The sequence below is a fragment of the Octopus bimaculoides genome, chromosome 6 (genome assembly GCF_001194135.2).
Source record: "Octopus bimaculoides isolate UCB-OBI-ISO-001 chromosome 6, ASM119413v2, whole genome shotgun sequence".
In the NCBI taxonomy this organism is placed as follows: Eukaryota; Metazoa; Mollusca; class Cephalopoda; order Octopoda; family Octopodidae; genus Octopus; species Octopus bimaculoides.
This window is the reverse complement of record NC_068986.1, coordinates 11266503-11290216: the sequence shown is the minus strand read 5'-3', so window position 1 is coordinate 11290216 and position 23714 is coordinate 11266503. Positions and strand designations below refer to the sequence as shown.

The following is a 23714-nucleotide window of genomic DNA, read 5'->3' as shown; positions in this document are numbered from 1 at the left end:
ATTTGAAATTATTATTGTCATTATTATAATTATTATTATTATTGAGTGAGAGAGCAGTGCATGCCATCAAAATGACACTGAGGTAAAATATACAAAGCCCAGTATACCCATCATGACTACCCGTCTGATAAGGGGACACCAGGCACATGCATCACAACCGTATGTGCATGACATGGTGATCTCATATCAAGATAAAACAGTGCATGACCTTGCAGGTGGGGCCCAGTTAGAATTTTCTTCAGGTTGAGTAACCCATCCCGTTCAAAAGACCCCTGAATAAGGGTTGTTTAAGGATGTTGAACAAAACACCTATGTTTCCAAAAGTGAATTATCCAAACCTCCAGAAATTTCTTTCAACATGTGGCTATGATGCTCTCCCACTATTCCTGTTCTTGATAAGAGATGCACATATTATCAGCCACTAAGGACATGCTCAACTGGTTATGGTCAAACAACTGACAAGTAAATCTGTGATATTGAGCAGAATATTTGCTGTAGCCCATCTTTTATACCAAGACAAAACAATGTACATGATAACACTTCCAATCAGTTAAGATCAGAAGCCATGAGAGCCACAGCCTGGTACTGCATCAGGGCATTTATTATTATTATTTTGTAGGCATAGTTTGATGTGCTGAAACTGAGTGGGCAGTTGTGGTTTTAAACATTGCTTTAAACATATTTTGCATATTTAGGTGTAAACCTGTTACTCAACAGCATTAAGCAAACCTGTCTAATGACATATACGATTTCCAACTTTATTTCATGGTCATCCAACCGTAAAATTAATTCTCCAATTCACACAGCTTTGAAATTTGCTCAACCATTTTAAACTCCTGCATGCATGAACCTGTGCACATTAGCACATAAAGTGGGGGGTGGGATTCACTCGCTTCTCCAATTGTACAAAATTTAACTCTGTGCCTCGTTAAAAAATTAATCATTTAGCATTCAAGTTACTGTCAAATGTAATGCTTATTCATTTATTCAAATTGTTCCAATTAATCAGGCATTACCTTGTAGCTTTGAGAATGACATTGTAGGGTAAGTATAAAAGGCCTGATATGGCTGGTTTAAATGCTAAAGGGTTAAACAACACTCACATTCGTTTAGTATTATCTGACTGCAGCTATAATGCACAATCATCACCACCACCACCACCATCATCATCATCATCATATATCCACTTTTCATGCTGATGTGAGTGTGATGGTTTGAAAGGAACTGACAGTTCGCAGGACCACATCTTGCTTCAGTGTTTCACTTTTGGCTTGGTTTCTGTATCTGGATACCATGCTCTTCCTAATACCAATTTACAGAGTGCACTCGGCGCATATTTTTCATGACCTCAGCATTATAGAAGTAGTCTTGCCCTCCGCAAAACTAAAAGATGCTTGCTGGAGATGCCAAGCAAGGGAATTGAACTCAGACCCTCATGATCAAGAAGCAGACTTCTTAATCATTCAGCCATTTTGCTTATATTGACAGTAGGTTAAAGGTACTGGACTATTTACCCTGTATTGAGTTCTGCTATAACTACCACCACCACCACCACTATTGCCATTGCTTTCATTATTCCTCTTGGCAAAACATTAGCACACATATCATCATCATCATCGTTTAATGTCTGCTTTCCATGCTGGCATGGGTTGGATGGTTTGACTGAGGACTGGTGAGCCAGGGGGCTCCACCGGCTCCAATCTGATCTTGCAGTGTTTCTACAGCTGGATGCCCTTCCTAATGCCAACCACTCCAAGAGTGTAGTGGGTGCTTTTTATGTACCACCAGTACGGGAGCCAGTCAGGTGGCACTGGCATCAGCCACAACTACAATTTCCATTTTGATTTCAATTTTGTAGGTCTTTCCAAGTGCAGCATATTGCCCAACAATTCAAGGGTACTTTTAAATGGGCTGGTTATGCAACACTGGTATCGGCCACAGCTGTGATCTCATTTTACTTGCCACGCTTCTCAATCATGATCTCACTTTACTTGCCCGGTGTTATAGATATATATATATATATGTGTATATATATCATTGAAAATGGAAATCAATAAAAATAATTACGGAAGTGTACTTGCATAGCAAGTGACCTGATCTGAGATCGTGTGCTGGAACAAAAACAATTGCAGCGTGGAAGGTGTTTATAAGCCATTTAAAATAACACACAAAAACCGTTAGATTCATTTAGAGTAAGAAGGTACGTGGCTTAGTGGTTAGAGGTATTCAGTTCATGATTGTATGGTCATGAGTTCAATTCCCGGCAGCATGTTGTGTCCTTGAGCAAGACACTTTATTTCATGTTGCTCCAGTTCCACTCACCTGGCAAAAATGAGTTGTACCTGTAATTCAAAGTGCCAGTCTTGTCACATTCTGTATTATGCTGAATCTCCATGAGAACTACATTAAGGGTACACGTGTGTGTGGAGTACTCAGCCACTTGTACATTAATCTCACAAGCAGGCTGTTCTGTTGATCAGAGCAACTGAAATATTCATTGTCATAACCAGTGGAGTTCCAGTTAGGAAAAATTCAAGTGAACCAAAGAAAATAATTAAAATTAAATTTTCTGTTTTTGTATTTAAATCTGAAACAATAAGACTGTTTAGGTCATAATGTGCCATAGAGTAAGTCTCTCTAGCTGAGGCATATGAATTCAGCATTGAATGATAACAAAACACTCTTTAATTATGCAATACTCCCACTGCTTCCTGCAGCACTGAGTATCTTTTTATGATACATGCTCTACTGATAGGTGAAGTAAACCAATGATACAACTGTATTTTGACTACAGCTCCTATCCCTGCAAGAGTATTTTTCAAAAATGATTTGATTTAATGAAACAGGAAGTACAGCAAGAATTTATTTATGACTTTTTAGTGGCCGTCTTCATCATTTTAATGCCTACTTTTCCATTCTTGCATTGGTCAGAATAGATATGGCTATGTGATTAAAAAGCTTGCTTCCCAACCATATGACTTTGGCTTTGGTCTGACTGTGTGCCACCTTGGGCGTGTTCCTGCTACTATAGCCCCAGATTGACCAAAGCTTTTTGAATAAATTTAGTTGATGTAAACTCAAAGAAGCCATTTGTCTGTGCATGTGTATACACACTCATTTATGTATATATGTGTGTGTATATATATATATGTGTGTATGTGTATGTATGTATATATATATATATATATATATATATATGTATGTATGTGTGTGTGTGAGGGGGATGGGCCTAGTCTTGACACCATATGAGGGTTGTAAATGAACATCATTCATTTCCAATCTTTCATGAAGAAAAATCATGTCTGGCCGTGGGGAAATATTACCTTGCTTGGTAACGGGTAAGGGTTGGTGACAGGAAGAGCATCTGACCATAGAAAATCTGCCTCAACAAATTACATTTGACCCATGTAAACATGGGAAAATGACTGGTATAATGATGATGATGACAATGATGATTTAATATTAAAATAAAATGAAAATCTCCAGTGAAACTTAGTGTTTTTGATTACATCTGATATGGCTGTTGTTTCTATGCAATGACAACTTTGCTAATCTGTCATAAAGTGTATCTATCTTCATATTTCTGCAATATGTATAAATAATGGAAGAACTATTGTTGACAAAATTCCATAAAAGTTGATGTCAAGCATCCATAGAAACAATGTATTTGCCATTCTGCTGTTGGGGATAATTCTTAGCCAATGATTGTCTTGAAACATCTTTGAGAAAAATAATGCAGAGAAGCTAACAACAAATAGTAATATGTTCTTAAAGAATAATTGCAGTGTGGTTAAGAAGTTTACTTATCAACCATGTAGTTTCAGGTCCAAGCCCGTAGCGAGGCACCATAGTAAATGTCTTCTATTAGAGACCTGGATCAACCAAAGCCTTGTGAGTGGATTTGGTAGATGGAAACTGAAAGCAGCCCATTGTGTATGTGTATGTGATGTGTGGTGGTAATATTTGTATCTCCTTGGCTTGACATTGTGCAATAGTTATAAACAAACACCATACAAATAGTATTCTTTGCTTCCAACCTTCTGTGAAAAGGGTTCAGCTATGGGTAAATATAATCTTACTTAGAAACAGATGATGGTTAGTGACTGAAATGGTGTCCGGCCTTAGAAAATCTACCTCAGTAAATTCTGTCTAACCCATACAATCATGGAAAATCAGATGTGAAAACGGTGATGATGACAGGGCCAGCACCAGGGTATCCAACTCCCTAGGCCAGTTTTAAAATGTACACGTCCTTCTCATGGCCCTCTAATGTGCCTGCCCTTTTTCTGTTATTTTTTCTTTTATCTTTTACTTGTTTCAGTTATTAGACTGTGGCCAGCTTGGAGCACTACCTTGAATTTTTAGTCAAATCAATCAATCCCCATGCTTTTTCTTTTTTTTCAATGTCTGGTACTTATTCCGTCAGTCCCTTTTGCCAAACTGTTAAGTTATGGAAACATGAGTACACGAGCACCAGTTATCAAGCAGTGGTGTGGAACAAACACATGCATGCACGCATAGATTTTATGTCTGTATGTGTGTGTGTGTACACACATGATGGGCTTTGTTCAGTTTCTGCATGCCAAATCCACTCATAAGGCTTTGTTTGGCCTGAGGCTATAGCAGAAGACACTTGCCTAAGATGCTCTTTCCCTTTTTCCTCTTCTCTGGACATTTTTTCTTCTATCCAACAAAGAGCCATGCTTGGACCATCATATTTCCACACCTATTTTTCCATCTAAGAGATTCTTTGAGCAGTCAATCTTAATATATTCACTGTGTATGTCCAATTGACTGTAGTTTTTTTTGTTGTTTTTTTTTTTGTTTTATTCTGGTAAGATTTCCAGTAAAATTTCCACTTATTTCTTTTTTATTTTTTGAAAATAACTGAATATGCTTCAACACACGAACTCACATAAAGAATCTTGCAAACCAAATCCCAAAACGAAATATATGTATGTATATATATAGATAGATAGATAAATAGATAGATAACTTGACACTCTGTCAGTTACGATGACAAGGGTCCACTTGATCCGATCAATGGAACAGCCTGCTAGTGAAATTAACATGCAAGTGGCTGAGCACTCCACAGATATGTGTACCCTTAACGTAAGTCTTGGGGAGGTTCAGTGTGACAAGGCTGGCCCTTTGAAATACAGGTACAACAGAAACAGGAAGAAAGAGTGAGAGAAAATTGTGGTGAAGGAGTACAGCAGGGTTCGCCATCACCCCCTGTCGGAGTCTCATGGAGCTTTAGGTGTTTTCTCTCAATAAGTACTCACAACGCCCGGTCTGGGAATCGAAGCGAACCTAATTCCACGAGTCTGCTGGTCTAACCGCTGGGCCATTGTGCCTCCACACATATATATATATATATATATATATACCAGAGTAGGCACATAAATGCAAATCAAAGTGGAAAAAATAGTACTCGAATAACACAGGTAGAGTAATACGCTTTATTAAAAGGCAGCAAAAATGTCACAAAATCTGTTACTCAGTTTCGTGTTCTCACTCGTCGGACGAACAACAACATGAAACTCTTAGTAACAGTTTTTGTGATATTTTTGCTGCTTTTTAATAAAGTATATTTATATATATATATATTTATATATATATATATTTATATATATATATATTTAATTTATATATATATATATATATATATTTAGATAGATAGATAGATATATGTATGTGTGTGTGTATATATATATATATAGAGGGAGAGAGAGAATGTAATGTGTGTGTTTCATTGTGGAAAGATAAAAACCTTTGTTGTTGAAAGGAATGTGGTTGGAAACGTTAATTCATTCGTGGTTAAACTCTGTAAAAGGAAAATTGAATGAAGTAAAAGCAAGTAAACTATTCATTTATTTCATGGGTTTTTATCTTTTTAAAGGAAAGGAAACCCAATTTTTTTCTTCTTTATCAAATATATAATAGAGATAATAACTGGTAAAAAAAAAAAAAAAAGAACTACACCCCCAGAACACTGGGTAAGTGTATTATATACAATCCAATATTGATGAGCTTTTAAAGTTCAGCAAAAATAACAACACATTATCAACATCACTATCATTGATGTTATCAACATTATCATCATTGTTGTTGTCTCCATTATCACTCTCATCACCTTCATCATCATCATCATCATCCTAATCAACAACAGTCTTTTAAATATTTTTTTCAATATATGTGAAGCAACTACAATATTAGTGTAACGCTTTTCTTCATTTCCACTTCAACTATTTATTATGCATCAAGCTATCTTTTATTGTGGTTGCTCTTGATGTATATCTCCTTCCATGGATTTAAAATTAGCAACGGAAGGCTATGTGTTGCAACTATTTAACTCTTTCATTATCATATTTTTGTTTGGAATTTGCTGCCTCTGGTTTAATTTATTTTGAAAATTTAGTAAAGTAACTTTGTCATTATTAAGCTGATGCTTGGAACAGAAATTAGCACGAAATTTTGATGGAAAATAATTAGATTCCTTGAAAACTTAGACCCAGGGGCAGTGTCTGGTTTGTTGGTATCAAAATAGTTGACCCTTTTGATACAAACCCACCTGAGACTGCCTTTGTTTCTATGACTCAAACTTCTCGTATTGAAGTGATCTAAATCCAATCAAAATTTCAAATTAATTTATGTTCCAAACTCTAGATTAATATCATCATCATCATCATCCATCATTTTGAATCCAGGTTTTGTCCCCGTTAACAGGGGTGGCCAGATCTACCTCAATGCCATAGCAACCGCCTTCACACCATCTTGCCCGGTTTTGGGCGTCCTCCCTTCTCGAGCCAACCCTCCCAATCTCCTCCTCCACTTGTCCCCTCCACGTTTTCCTCGGTCTACCTCACTTTTGCTGTCCATTTACCTCAAACTCTGGCATCTTCTTCAGAACATACTCCTCATCCCTTCTCAACACATGCCCATACCACTGCACTCCATTTGCCCTTGCCAGCCGTACCACTGACTCCTCCAACCCCAGCATCCCCATCAAGTCCTCAGTCCTCCTCTTATCAAACAGCCTCACACCACACATTTCTCTCACTCCAATACAGCATTGCAGCTCTCACAAAACTCCTACAGGCCTTTCCTTTCGTCTTCAATGAGAACCTTTTCCCATATAATAACGCTCCACTTTCCCTGAACCCAGCCAAATAATAGTTTCAAATTTCGGTACAAAGCCAGTAATTTCATGGGAGTGAATAAGTTGACTCTATCAATCCTGATGTTCACCTGGTACTTATTTTATTGACCCCACAAGGATAAAAGGCAAAGTCGACCTCAGCGTAATTTGAACTCAAACCATAAATACAGACGAAATGTCACTAAGCGTTTTACCCAGCAAGCTAACAATTCTGCCAGTTTGCCACCTTAATCACCCAATTAATAATGACAGGTATTTTATCAAATTCTTCATTATTTCCAAAATTAATTGAAATAAAGGTAGTGTATACAAACAGAGATTTGGTAACAAAAGAGTTAAAGTGGAAATGAAAGCTGGCATGTGCTTCTGTACATTGTGTGTGTGTGTGTGGTTAGCCATATTACCAAAGTGACAAAGTTAAACCCTAATAGACTTTATAAGAACCAATTTGAGAGAGACAAAGAATAACAGACCTACTGATGAAACTTAAAAGGCGTATTTATCTCTTGTTCCACTTCACTTCACTTTTATTATTTCTTAGCCAACAAGCTGACTGATTAACTAATCGATGATTTGATTAATTGTTCGGTCAATCAGCTAGGTTCATCAGTGTCCGGAAGAGCGTGAGCATCTAATTAATGAGGTCATGAATTACAGTGGAAGGACCTCTAATGAACCTAGCTGATGGATTAATTGACTGAACAATTAATTAGTTGATTGGTTAAATGGTTAACTACTTGACTAATAATGAAAATGATAATAATAATTATTATTATTATGATGATGATGATAGTAATAACAGAAGTGAAATAGAACCAGTGTGTGTGTGTTTCTTATTGAGAGAATGACCCTCTCAAGATACAACAACATATCTATCAGTATAGTTAGATACACATATACACTGGCACTCTGGTGTTTACAATGGTGAGGGCTCTAGCTCATCCAATCAACAGAACAGCCTGCTCATGAGATTAACATGCAAGTGGCTGAGCACTCCACAGACACACGTACCCTTAATGTAGTTCCCAGGGAGATTCAGCATGACACACAATGTGACAGGGCTGGCCCCTTTGGAATTACAGGTACCACTCATTCTTGCCAGCTGAGTGTACTGGAGCAACGCGAAATAAACACCTCGCACAAGGACACAATATGCTACCAGGAATTGAACTCGCAACCTTGGAATCACATGCCAAATACACTGACCACTTAGTGCATTTTTGAGTGTGAATGTGTGTTGGCTTTAATTTCACTTTCATCATTCATTCTGTTTGGAATAAACTCCTTTTTAGAAGGCAATTAATCATGATATCCTCATCTCATCTGCTTCAGCATTCTTGGAATTAAAACTTTTCATGACTAATTATGTACACAAGGAAAATGTCAACAGTAAGACTTGTTGATGGATGGTTTCACTAGAAATTAAGTAGCTGCAAGTAATTATTATTATAAATAATAAGTACAGGCGTGGCTGTGTGGTAGAAAGTTTGCTTCCCATCCACATTTTTTAGGTTCAGTCCCACTGCATGGTGCCTTGAAAAAATGTGTTCTACTATAGCCTCAGGCCAACCAGTACTTTATGAGTGGATTTAGTAGATGGAAACTGAAAGAGCCCATCATGTATTAGTTGTAAACAAGTGTCCCTGTCATGCAAGCAGTGTCCTTCATTTCCAGTCTTCTAAGATGTGTCTGATCATGGGGAAACAGGTGAAGGTTGATGATAGGAAGGGCATCTGGCTGTAGACAATCTGCCTCAACAAATTTCATCTGACCCATGCAAGCATGGGAAAGTGGATGTTAAATGACAATGATGATTTCTCAGATAAGCACAAGCCATAAGTTTAGGAGTTGGAATCCTATCCACTTGGTTGCCACTTACTATATCATTGCTCCAGGAGAATGAAAGGTAAAGTTGACCTTAGTCAAATATAAAGGAACATAATTAATGATTTCTTGGCACAAGGTCATTGATTCATTAGAACAGATATAATTGATTAGAAAAAACACTATTATACCATTATCATCATCACCATTGTTGTTTTCACATCCACTTATCTATGCTTGCATGGGTTGGACAGAATTCGTTGTGGTAAATTTTCTGTGGCTTTGTGCCCTTCATGTCACCAACTCTCACCTGTTTCAAAACAGTAATATTTCCCCATGGTCAGTCATGGCTATGCAGCATGTTGGGAAAATTATTGACACTGCTTGTAGGACAGTAACACTCGTTTACAACTATCATGTAATTTCAAGGAAAGGATGGACGCACACGATAGGCTTCGTTCAATCTCCATCCACCAAATCCACTTGCAAGTCTACAATAAGAAAAACTTTCCTAAAGAACCATGCAATGGGACTGAACCTGAAGTCATATGGCTGGAAAGCAAACTTCTTGGCCACACAGCCATGTCTGGGCATATTATATCCATGCCTGGAATAATAAGTCATCCCTCACTAGGATTTGGGCAAGTGTATTCTGTAGCCTCAAGCCAACAAAAGCCTTGTGAGTGGATATGGTAGACAACTGGTGTTGGTGTGTTTATGTCCCCCATCATTTAGCAGTTCAGCAAAAGACACCAATAGAATAAGTATTAGGCTTAAGATATAAAAATAGTAAGAACTAGGGTTGACTCATTCAACTAAAATTCTTTAATGTGGTGCCCCAGCATAGCTGCAGTCTAATGACTGACACTAGTAAAAGAAGAAAAAAAAATTGACCAATGTATAAGAAGTGATGCAGACATCCAATTTATTTCAATTCTTGAAAATGAGAGTGTGAAGGTCTGGAAACATTGAATATGGAGTCAGGAAGTTTGTTGTTCCAAACTATCTTCAAGAAACCGATACAAAAATATGACAACTGCAACATGGTCATGTCTTCAAATGAAATGTGTGTGGGGGGAGGGTATGAATGTGTGTGTGTGTCCCTTGTCTTGATAGTGTGCAGTAATCATCAATGTGTGTCACACAAGCAGAGTCTTTCATTTCATGTAGTCCATAGAAAGATGTCCAGCTATAAGGAAATATTATCTTACTTCGAAACAAGTGAGGATTAGTGACATGGAGGGTATGTAGCTGTAAAAAATGTTCCTTAACAAATTCTATCTGACCCATGCAAGCATGGAAAAGTGGATGTAAACTGATGATGATGATGATGATGACATGCTGCTTTTAGGATCCATTGACTTGAAAGGGTTAAACACATTGCCTATAATTATATGTTGTAACTTCTGTCAACTGTCATCGGCTTGAAAGGATTAACTGATTAAGAAGAAGACTAATTACATGCATTTCCCTTCACTGTCGTCACCGTCTAATTATTGTGGTGAATGAAGAAATGCAAAAGATGATGATATCTAGCATTTATTTCAAGAATAGCATTCTTTTGTTCTTTTATTCTTTTTTTTCTTTTCTTTTACTTGTTTCAGTCATTTGACTGCGGCCATGATGGAGCCATGCCTTTAATCAAACAAATTGACCCCAGGACTTATTCTTTGGAAGCCTAGTACTTATTTTATCGGTCTCTTTTGCCAAAGGGCTAAGTTACAGGGACATAAACACACCAACATCAGTTGTCAGGCGATGGTGGAGGGAGGGGACAAACAGACATACAAATACATACATACATATATATATGTGTGTGTATATATATATATATATATATATATATATAGTTGGAATTTGCAGAAAAACAAAAGACTCAGACAGGTATATAAGCAACAAACAGGTGTATTGGTTTAATGCTTGGGAAGGTGAGAAAGTCTTTTACATTTCAAGCTTATGCTCTTCAACAGAAAGGAACGTGAGGAAATAAAGAGAGAGAGAGAGAGAGAATAAAAAAAGCTTTAGGAGCTAGAGGTCAATCATGGCGGCTGGCTGGACAGAGGTAGTTAGACAGGAGAGCTAGGAAGAAGGGGAGATAATAAAGTATTGGTGATCCCAAAACAAAGGTGTGCGTGCATGTGGATACAGGCTGGTGACCCTGACATGTGGATGTGTGACGTGTAAGGAATTTTTCAATGTTATTATTATTATTCAGGTCACTGTTGGGATCAAACTCGGAATCTTGGGATTAGTAGTCCACGCTCTTAACCACTACGCCATATGCCTCTGATGATAAATTTTCATTTGTCTATTTCTTGTGTATACTACACATTTCTGAAGAGATTCAAATTTCGGCCACAAACCTCACAACCATTAAATCAAGTATTTCGTCAGTCGGGTTCAAGTCCTGGGGTCGATTCATTCATCTAAAATTCTTCAAGATGGTGACCCAACATGGCCTCAGTCTAATGACTGAAAAAAGTAAAAGATAAAATCAAAAATTATGAATACACACAAGGGGGTGTTGAAGAATTCCTGGTTTTAAGGGTATCACAAAAGGCCCAGTTGAAAGCCCAAACTTCCAAGTTCTTTTACAGGGCTTAGAAAAACTGAAGGACTGCTGCAATAAGTGTGTGAATCTGAGAGGGGAATATTTTGAATAAAATCATAATTAATTGATGCTCCTGACCCAAAGCCAGGAACTTTTCAGCACCCCTTCGTATATCAAAATGTTGAGTATGATGGTGATGCTCATTTGTGATGTGTATGTGCAGGCTGTGTTGTTCCTGTGTGAAAACATGTCAGACCATCAGGAAATATTACCTTGTTTGGAAACAAGTGAGAGAGGAATGGCAACCAGAAGAGCATCTGGCCATAGAAAATATGTCTCAATAAACTCCATCTGAGCCATGCAGGCAAGGACAAGTGGACATTAAAACGATGGCAAAGACAACGTTGGTGATGTGTTTATGTAGATGAGTGTGCAAAATGTAAAAGATCTTCAAAAATCAAATGCGGTCCTCAAATACATTTGAAATTCTTTCTTCTGTGATAGAATGGAATTCCTGCTTGATTCTAAAATGATGCTTCAAGTTTAAAACTGACATTTCAGGTTGTTTATATATCAATCAAATTCCGCTTCATCAGAGAGGTCGTCTGAATTCCATTACACAAATTGACATTTCCACCATCTTTGTTTGTTCTGCTTCTTTGATCACATTTTGTTTGTTTGGGTCTTTTGTTGGTTTTGTTTGTTTGTTTGTTTTCATTTTGCTGGTTCCCTGTAATTTCAGTGATTTAAAATTTATGATGAGAAAAATAAATGATTTGTATTTTATTTAACAGTCGTTGATAAGTAATGTAAACACTACATGCAGCATAAATGCCTTCACCACCTGCACTGGTGTCACAAAACCTGTGCACTTAACTCTGGAATCTGTTGTTGCATTGTGAAGAGGAGAATTTTCCTGTCTAAATACAAAAACACAATCTGTCACAAGTAAGCTTTGCAGATTCAGTACTTTTATCTCCAGTTAGGTAACAGAAACATGTAGAATTAATTATGCAGCCTATCTCTAGGAATACAAAACACGTATGGCTGATGTGAACTCATGACCCATAAGTTGGTAGCCCAATGCTCTATCCACTTCACCATTGTTACCTCAGCTAGATATGTGCATAGGAGATAAAATATTGATTGTAAAAATGTCAGTCAATCTCAAAGGTTACTATCTACCCACTTTTACTATGAGGTAAGGACATTTATATAATATCCTTTAACTGGGGAATTTGTTAAACAATTTATCTTGCTCTGACTAGACATGTTCCAGCTATCCAGGAGGGCAAAACTAACACCATGGTTGAAGTTACAGTGTCCTGAGAGGACAGGTTTGACATTTTTCCACCGGTTAAAGAAAACCAAATATCAAGACTTGGTTGACGAGATACTTGCCAAAAGATGGCACACAGTCTCATTCCCCATGTGAAGTTGGTTGCCATGGCCTTCCAGCTAGATCAATATACTGTTTCCTGCAGAAGATTAGTTTGGAACTCAAACAGAAGAGAAAAGCCACCGAGGAGATTGGTGTGGCAAGCTGAAACTAACTTGAAGTGACTGATGTTGATAAGAGACCAAAGATAGAACCCTTCTGTTGGCAAAGACTAATTCAGTCCTCACTGCCTCACTCAGGCAAAGTGTACAGGTTAATGGGAAAAATCACTTGTGACCCTAACATACCCGGTGATGAGATGAAAAGGTTTCTGACAAATGCTATGGATTCAGAAGTAGAGCTGACACAGTCATAGTTTGTTGCTAAACCAATAAACAGTATTTTTGTGGCAAATATCAATTTTCATTGTTTTTTCTTTTCTTTATCTTTTTTTAATTTGGGCTTCTCCCTTATGGTAATGATCATCATCATCATCTAATGTCCGTTTTCCATGCTTGCATGGGTTGGACGGTTTGACTGAGGTCTGCAGAGCCAACGGCTGCACCAGGCTCCAATCTGATCTGGCAGTGATTCTACAGCTGGATGCCCTTCCTAACGCCAACCACTCCAAGAGTGTAGTGGGTGCTTTTTATGTGCCACCAACACAGGAGCCAGTCAAGCGGGCCTGGCATCAATCACATTTGGACAGTGCTTTTTACGTGCCAGCGGCACAGAGGTCAGTCAGGAGTACTGGCATCGGCCACGTTTGGTTGGTGCTTTTTACGTGCCTCCATCACGATGTTGGTTAAATTAATGATAATGGTGATAATGATAATTCTTTCTAATTGTGGCACAAGGCCAGCAATTTTGAGAGGAGGGGGCAGGTCAATTACATTAACCCCAGTATTTAGTTGGTACTTTGTTATTGATCCCAAAAAGATAAGACAAACTTGACCTCCACAGGATTTGATCTCAGAATGTAAAGAGCTGGAAAGACTGTTGGTAAGCATTTTCTGCAAAGCACTAACAGTAATTCTGCCCACTTGGTGCCTCAATAATAATAATCCTTTCTACTATAGGCTCAAGGCCTGAAACTTGGGAGAAACAAACAAATTGATTACATCACTTCCCTGTGCATAACTGGTACATATTTTATCAACCCAAAAAGGATGAAAGGCAGAGATGACTTTGGTGGATTTTGAACTCAGACTGGGAGAAGTGCCACTAAGCATTTTGTCTAATGTGCTAAAGATTCTGCCAGCTCGTTACCTTAATAATAATTATTTGCCCCATGATAATTATTTAACCCATTAGCCTTCAGATTACGCTCTCAAATGTAATGCTTATTTAGTCACATTGTTTTGAATTAAGCATATATTATCTTGTAGCCTTCGGATTTCAATGTGATTGTATATTTTTTAGACTAACAGTGTAGGATAGGTGTGAGAGACTGGATCTGGTCACTTCAAGGATAAAACAGGAAGAATATTTTGGCTGGGTATGGTCAGCTTAAACACTTAAGGGTTAAGCTCAAACCTTCAGATATATAGGAGTGATATAACAAGATTATGTGATGATTATGTCTTTCTTAAGAATATAGAGAATGGGATATACAATGAAGTAGAACAGCTACATCCTGGAATAGAAGCTAGCACATGTAATCTAGTTGATTGATGTTTACTTCTATTTATAGCAATTGTGTATTCTAATATTGATGTATAATATAATATAACCTATTTTTGTGATATTTGAGTGTGTGATATCGAATGTAATGTATTATCCTGTCTGTAGGATATTATTTATTGCCGCGTTATATTGATTTCTCACTTTGATACAGATTCAGAGTATGTGGGTGTAGTAACAGAATCAACCCCAAATGTAACTGACACTTATTTTATTGTCCCAGAAGGGTAATCAGAAGGTCACTCTCCCTGACTGGAATCGTAACTCAGAACGTAATGAAATGGAACTAGATGCTGCAAATAATGCATTTGTTTTGGAATTCCACTGTTCCGACCATGCTGTTTCCCTATATATTACTCTATGATAAAACTGATGGTATGATATATGGATAATAATATACTTTCTAATTGTGTGTGTGTGTGTGTGTAATGCATAACCTTATTAATATCTATTGATGTGAAGTATAGAATGTAATATTTTATCCAATGGTAATTGTGTATGCTTTTATATATATATATCATCATCATCATCATATATATATATATATATCTGGGAGATATTCTTATATATATATGTTTTTGTTTATTTTGTGATGTAATATTTATACTTCACTTTATATCTTTTTTTATATATATATATATATAGATAATAGATATACACACACACACACACACATACAAAGAGAGAGAGAATATGACGTATTACTTTACAATTTGTCATTTCTAAGTTATACTATATTATTATTTCATGATGCAAATAAAGAGATGGACAGGTCCCACAGTGTCTCGCCACTTATCTGTGATCCTTGTCATTTGCCGTACACAGCAACAGAAGACGACCAGCTTTCTTCGTTAATGTGTCTCATGTTTATTTTTATTTCTTTATTTATGTTTATCACATCCTCCCCTCTCTTGTCATCAACAACTAAACAAATCTGGTCTGGATACATTTTATCTTGCCACCAGCACTAGAAAGTTGTCTCCAACAAGACTAGAAACCTCTCTGTTCTATTCATCTTGGCCACCACCATTTTTATCTGAGGCACAGGCATGACTGTTTGGTTGGGAAGTTTAGCTTCTTGTCTCACTGTGTACCACATTTGGAAAGTATCTTCTACTATGGTCCCGGGCTGACCAAAGCCTTGTAAGTGGATTTCATTGATGGAAACTGAAAGAAGCCTATTGTTTGTGTGTGTGTCTCTTTGTCTTGACATTGCATGGTAGTTGTAAATGAGTGTCACTGTCATACAAGCAGTGTCGTTCATTTTCAGTCTTCCATGAAAATATGTCTGGTCATGGGGAAATATTATCTTACTTGGAAACAAGTGAGGGTTGGCAACAGGAAGGGCATGCAGCTGTAGAAAATTGGCCTCAATAAACGTTTGACCCGATGCTAGCATGCAAAAGTGGATGTTAAAACAATAATGATAATGATGTGTTAATATCTATTTCCAGATGATATCATTCGACGCAGGCTTTTAATTGACGGAGATGGTGGAAATGATGACAAACGAATCAACAGTCTGCTACGTATGTTGGTACGATGGTGCAACATGCCTGAAAACGATGAAGAGAGGTACGTATCTTAATTCACCTTTTAAGCTGAGTGTTATTTTATGGTGCACCACCACCACCACCACCATCTATTGATAAGCAGAAGTTGAAATTAAATCCTTTATTTTCTTAATCTGGGCTTCATCCTTATCTACTGTATCTCTGTTGACATTTGGGATCGTATCCCAAAACTTGGAACTAGTATTCGTAGTTCAGGATGATGCTAAGGGCGACAGTATTGGTAAACCACTCAGCAAACCTTGCCTCTGTAACTAATTTAATCAGCCTCCATAGCTCTTGCTTTTGTTTTATTGATTCCACAGTGGATGGATGGGATCTTTGGTTTTCGTCACTGTTTACAATTGTCTTTAAAAAAGATTAATTGAAAGAAACACAGCAACTCAACAGAAATATGGTAAGAGAAGGGTTAAAGAATGCACCGGGTGCTCTGTATGTGGCATTAGCACTGGTGCTTTGTATGTGGCACCAAGACAAAAAGCCTTCAGCTGGGAGATGGGGAAATTTGAGCCTCTTATTAAACTTTATAACATTAATTATCAAACATTAATGTTCATTTCTCATAAAATGGTGTATATTTAATTTACATTAAATTATTATTTACGATTATTTAAGGCAAACACAAGTAAAACGCAAATTCTTTTCACTTTAATGTTTTTGTCTGGATTTAATTTCGATTTGCATATGTTCGTCAATTTGCTAAAATTTCCTTAAAGTAAACAAAATCAAAAAGTTTAATGGTGGGGGGGAGGGGTGAAATTTTAAAAAAAAATTTTTTTTTCCATATTTCTAATCTCTGACATCTAAAATGTAGGAATCTGAAAAAAAAATTTCCAAAACAATGCATTTTTCAAGGAGAGGTGCGAAACTGCATTAGCTTTTGGTAGGATAGGCTACAAGAACACATATGATAACGTACTGCAGTATTGGTCTTTGGAGTGACTGAAGTTCATGAGAAGATTTTTTGGGAAGTAAAACCAAAGTGCAGAAGTGAATCCTTAGGAAACATGAAAATCTGGAAGAGAATATTTCCAGGAAACTCGCTCTTTTTATCACATATCCTGATTGCACTAAGACCACAGAGAAAATAAATCATCTGCTACATATGGATGACCTCAAACTATACACCAAATATGAAAAAGACCTGGTTTCTTTCGTTCAAACATTAAGAATATTTAGCAAGGATATTGTTTTGCAGTTTGGAGTTGAATGAATAAGTGTGCAGTATTAATTATGAAATCAGTTGGAATAAAGATATAACGTGATATTAGATCACTAAAGGAGAATATGTCATACTTAGTGAGTAAGGACTGTTATCTACAGCTAGAAATATTGAAGGGGTCACTAAAATAGTAAGGGATTTCAAGAACAGGGAAAAAAATCACAGGACAAATAGCAAGAAAAATAAAGAATTGTGTGGCCCATTCATGTAACAAACTGAAAATGATGGTTGTGGCAAGAAGATGACAATCTGAAACAAGGAATTGGATTATTGTACCATTTAGAAACAAACCATAACAAATTTGCTAATGATACAGATTGGTTAAACACAGTCAAACAACAAATGCAAAATGTGTGGAAGAAGGGACAAACATATTAACCATCTGTTAAGTCAATGCAGTAAGCTAACACAAAAAGAGTATAAGCACAAGCATGACTGTCAGTAACAGTGCATTGTTATGTTAGCCAAGTCTGTGGATTTGAGGTGATGGAAAAGTTCTATAGAAGCAAGCTGGAGGCTGTCAAGGTGAATAATAATGATTACAGGATCTTTGCATAGAAACTGACCATGCTATGAAAGCAAAAAGACCAGATACAACTGTGAATGACTGGAAGAACAAGCATTTTAAAATGATTGCCTTTGTATTCTCATATATAGTTGAGTAAATATCAAGAAATGTTGGGAAATATCAATACCTTGCCAGAGGCTGGAAGGACGAAGAGATTATGGAACACAAGGTGTTGATTGTTCTTGTGGTAATTGGTGCCATTGTCACAACAATGAGACTATTATCTGAGAAGCTGAAGGATGTTGGAATTGAGACACATGTTGGTGACCTACAGTAAAGTGCAATCCTGTATTCTGCAAGAATTCTAAGAAAAATGTTTGAGATCTGAGGAGGCATGTTGTCACCAAACCTCAAAATAACATCTTTGTTCACTAAATAAGAAAAAACTTTTGTATAGTAATAATGATAATAATTGTTCCTAATTAATAATAATAATAACAATAATATGGTATGATTGTTATTTTGTAGCCACCTGACATATCAACGAATGCTGGCCACACTTGCCCAATGTGAGTACAATATGGAGAAGTCTGTGTTGGTTTATGAAATGAACCTCACAGAACAAAAAAAATATGAACATCTCAATCAAGACATTGGTAAGTAGTGGTTAACCTTGTGTTCAACATTTCCTTGTTATTGCTGTTGTTGTTATTTTTCAGCCCCAACTAAGCAAACCTCTGGTCAAAGAAATCTCCTCTATGATCATCATCATCGTTGTTTAACATCTGCTTTCCATGCTGGCATGGGTTGGACAATTTGACTGAGGACTGATGAGCCAGATGGCTGCACCAGGCTCCAATCCAATCTGACAAAAGTTTCTACAGATGGATACCCTTCCTAACACCTCCCACTCCAAGAGTGTAGTAGGTGCTTTTTACATGCCACCAGCATGGGAGCCAGTCAGGTGGCACTGGCAACGATCATCTTGTATTTTCCCAATGTGCTAGGAAATGAGGACTACATTATCTAATGTACCCTTTTCCAAGACAAGGGGTGGGGTATGATTCGAAAGATATGAAGATTGCACAAGGCCACAAAATTGTCTGGTAGGAGATCACAGCTAATTCTGGTACATTTTTCTTATATTTCATTGCTTGATCAGAGACAGAGGTCCACAACCTTTTATAGAGCAACTGAGGTTAGTGGGAGGGAGACAGTGGGGATGATATCCTCAAACTAGAGACCTAGTCTAAATCCTTCTGAAAGAGTGGACTTTACTAAAGGTACTCAGGGACCAAGATTTAGATTAAGGTCTGTCATGAGCCCTAGGACCCATGAGACCCATAAGGTTTCCATGATATATAAGTGACTGAGATTACAACACTCCCCTGAATGGGACATTAGTCAGTTGCAGGGCTAACTCCCCAGCCATTGCTGGAACACATTTACAGCTGAGTGGACTGGAGCAACATGAAAGTGTTTTGCTCAAGAACACAATGCACTGCTCAGTCCAGAACCTGAAACCACAATCCCATGCTCATGAGTACAGCCCTCTAACCACTAGGCCACATACCTTTGTTAGGGGGCCAAGCAGTGGTGTTAAACCAAGTAACAGATTAGATCTATTACCTACATAAGCCATGGCAGAATTTGAACTCAGAACACAAAGAACCAAGAATAAGTAATGAAAGATTTCTTGTTCAGTGCTTTAACATTCTTGCCAGTCTGCTGTTACTTAAGGACCCCAGAAGGATAAAAAGCAAAGTCAACCTTGATGGAATTTGAACTCAGAGAGCAAAGAGCCGGAATAATTATTGCTAAGCAGTTTATCTACTGCTTCAACAACCCTGCCAATTCAGTGCCTCATTTTAATATATGCGGGAGTCTTTATGTAGTCATGTGACCTGCTAGAGATAGCAGCTAAATCACTCACCAATGATGAAAAAGAATACACCAAACAGTGCTGTTGTTGAAAATATGATGGAATAGTCATTGTTTGCTTTTGATCACGAGATTGTTCATTTGAAAAAACCTCGGGTTAGACCATGACCATTCAAACCAGCCAGATCCAGCTTAAATATTCTTCTTGTTTTATGTTCAAACTAACCAGATCCAGACTCTCACACCTACCCTACAATGTCATTTTAAAAATAAACAACCACCTCATTGAAATTTCAAAGCTAAGTGATGTAATGCATGATTAATTCAAAGCAATGTGAATTTATAAGTGTTATATTTGGCAGTAACCTGAATACTAAAGGGTTAAATAGAAATTTTTTCTTACATCCATCAAAGCATTTGTTAGTTATTCCTGTTAGAATGGTGTCTTGCTTCTAAAACAGCTTGTATTCAGTTGTTTCACTGCAGAGAGATTGTTGATGTAAATCACTTTATAATGTGGACACCATTATATTCTGTGACCTGAAAGTAAATTCACTGGAGAATTGGTAAAGATGACACACACAAGTAGACCGAGAGAGACAAGACTCTGTTGTTGTCTCATTTAATTCATATTGGCAGAGAAAGACATTTTTAATCTATAGATTATTATTAATGGACATTTGTGTACCACATCATATAGTTAACTCTTAGCCTGTCCAAAGCATTTTCATAAGTTTGTCCTAAACATTCCTGCTTGTTTTCAAGCTTTTAATTATTCTGTGTTTCATACATTCTGCGTAATATAAAGCTTTCCTTTCCTAAGTCCCAAGTTATTCTGGTGGTTTGAAAAAAAATTGGAAATGTGTATCATAAATGATGCATGGATGCCAAGAAAATGTGTCCTTTCTTTGCATCAAATGTGACACACAGGACCCACAAAGGGCTAATTACCACTGCTCACGTGGTACATGGCTACTTCTATCACACATATATATATCTTCATTTAACTCCCATGTTCCTTGCTGGCATGGGTTGAATGGTTTGACAGGATCCAATGGAGGTCAAGAACTGCAGCATTCTTCAGTGTTTGCTTTGACATGATTTCAAAGGATGGATGCCCTTCCTAATGCCAACCACTTTACAGCATGTACTGGATGCTCTTTATGTACCACCAGCACTAGTGGGGTCACCATACAGCTTGCAAGACTATGGGTCCCTAAAGGAATCATTTCCTTGGGAATATACAGAAAAGGAGTTGGCAGAAATTCCATGCAATGTACTCAGTGCCTGAACAAGAGATGTAGTGGCACCCCAGGTAGGGTGACAGTGAAGGTAGGCTTTGTTTGTGACAGATACACGCACACAGCCGACAGTGACAGTACAAGGGAAATTGATTTCTTCAAATGCTCAATAGACTCCATCGTAGTTGATAGCTTTTACCAAATTGGTGACCTAATTAGCATTGTATGTGGGTGTTCCAAGAGCAAGGCTACCCAAGTAAAAATGGATGATAAAGTTCAGAGAGCCATTACTTCTGTTAATGACAAAACTGCTTTCTCTCTCAGAGTGAAGTGCAGATTGTATAATTCTTCTGTACAAACTGTTATGCTACAAAATAGTAAGATGTGGGGCTTAAAAGCTGGAAAGCAATGCAGTGGGCATTCTCTGTTAGGTTTATAATGTTAGTGTGCATAATGACTGAGCACAAATGATGTGAGAAAAAAATGGATATAAGAGGAGTACTTGAAGTTGGTGGAACTTTTGGAAGATGTACTCCTAGTAACACATGGTATAAAGTAATAAACATGAAAGAGACGACACAGAACTATGAAGAGTGGTAATAGGTGGTGTTGGAGAAGATTGACCACTCCATACAAACATAACAAAATGAACATTAAAATGGTGGTAGTGATGGGTGGGTGGGTGTATGTGTGTGTGTCTGTAAATAAATAAATAACAAACGATGGATCGGTGTCAATTCATTACAGCTGTTTCTAATGAATTTTTTAATTGATCAATGAGCAAATTAGATCATTATAAAAAACTGTTTTCTTTAGATGAATTCATGAACTTTACAATTAAGGACATTTAAAAAAAATTTTTTAATCCACACCCTGTGCATATTTGGTGATTCCACAATTGATGTTTGCCAATATGTAAAATATAAGCAGCTAGGCACAATAAAGGAAACATTTAATCATCACTAATTGTAACTGAGGGTACTAAATAGTACCTACGAGGTCTGATCAATAAGTATCCAGACTGTTGCCATAGTAACGAAGCTAAAGCATGCAGAGTGCTTGGAAGGAAGGTGTGTAGCATGTGATCATTGCATTAACCATAACAGAGAACAGCAATACCTGCTCAGAATTGCATAAAGTGTATGGATAGAAGTGTACAAGTGTTTCAGATGTTTCCAAGATGGCCAAAAAATGTCGATAGTGACAAACATTCTGGGAAACCTGCAACAAGCAGAACTGAGGGAAACATCGCAGATGTGCGTTCAGCTGAGGGGAAATCGTTGAATCACCATCCATGTGTTTTCAGAGGATGTGCAGATTAGTTACAGTTCAGTTCAATCCATTATCACTGATGACTTGTATATGAGACGTGTGTCTGCCAAGTTTGTGCCAGAACTGCTTTCAGCTGACCAAAAAGAAATTCAGGTTTCAGTTGCACAAGATCTCCTTGATTGTGTTGAGAACAATGAAAACTTTTTAAAAACTTAGCATAGGCCTCTGAGCAGGTATTGTCCAAGCTTTTGGCAAAATTTGATGCAGATTCTCTGCTCAGTTTTCTCTGTCATGGTCAATACGACGATCATGGGCTACACACCTTCCTTCCAAGCACTGCTGTAAACAGTGGAAATGAGGTAGAATGTTAAAACTTAGTTCACATGCACAGCAGAGTTCAAGGTCAATCTGTGCCAGGTGACTTCACTCCGCATGCTTTAACTTCGTTACTATGGAAACATTCCGGATACTTGTTGATCAGACCACGTATATTGCAAGAAATAAGAGTTAACACTCTTCATACTGTATGAAGAACACAGTACATATATACACTGACAGGGGAGATAACCACCCCATGAGCATGGACTAGACTAGTGCCTACTCCATCGCTCAGATGGAGGAGGCACTGGTCTCACTTGGCTTGCCGGGTTTTCTCACGCACTGCATATTTCCAAAGGTCTCGGTCACTAGTCATTGATATATATATATAATTAATCAAAGAACATACAAAGTATATCTACCTGCTGGAAATAGCAGTCAGAACTTTTAGTTAAAATCACCAAAATACACTGATAATAACTACAGAAATCAACCGTCCGAAGGCAAACGGGCTAAGACAATCTCCCAATGTACTTTTAAGTATTTGGACTTGCATGAGTCCAAGTACTTAAAAGTACGATGGGAGATTGTCTTAGCCTGTTTGCCTTCGGACGGTTGATTTCTGTAATTATTATCAGTGTATTTTGGTGATTTAAATAAGAGTTTTGACTGCTATTTCCAGCAGGTAGATATACTTTGTATGTACTTTGATTAATTTTAATCCTTCAGCTATTTAATGCCTTTTTGGGGCCTGCAATCACCTATATTATTGATTCTGTTATTGTCATTTTTAAATTGTTACACTAGATAATAACAGAGTCAATGGTATCTTCACAAATTATTTGCTCCATATTGAAACTATATATATATATATATATATATATATATATATGTAGGCGCAGGAGTGGCTGTGTGGTAAGTAGTTTGCTTACCAGCCACATGGTTCCGGGTTCAGTCCCACTGCGTGGCATCTTGGGCAAGTGTCTTCTACTATAGCCTTGGGCCGACCAAAGCCTTGTGAGTGGATTTGGTAGACGGAAACTGAAAGAAGTCCATCGTATATATATGTATGTGTGTGTGTTTCTGTATCTGTGCTTGTCCCC

The 23714-nt window shown here is 37.4% G+C and overlaps 1 protein-coding gene across 2 annotated transcripts in view; it reads left to right on the top strand.

Annotated features, from left to right (window-relative positions):
• The window catches only part of LOC106870450 (THO complex subunit 7 homolog), a 99037-nt gene that overhangs the window by 42461 nt on the left and 32862 nt on the right, over positions 1–23714 (top strand). Inside the window, exons 1-3 of one of the 2 annotated variants that reach the window (XM_014916548.2) lie at positions 14858–14973; positions 16053–16173; positions 18428–18555. In XM_014916548.2, the coding sequence (XP_014772034.1) occupies positions 14889–14973; positions 16053–16173; positions 18428–18555 (334 nt within the window). In that variant the 5' untranslated portion in view covers positions 14858–14888. Of the gene's footprint in view, positions 1–14857; positions 14974–16052; positions 16174–18427; positions 18556–23714 lie in introns of those variants that run through there. The other variant, XM_014916549.2, reaches the window with a different exon arrangement.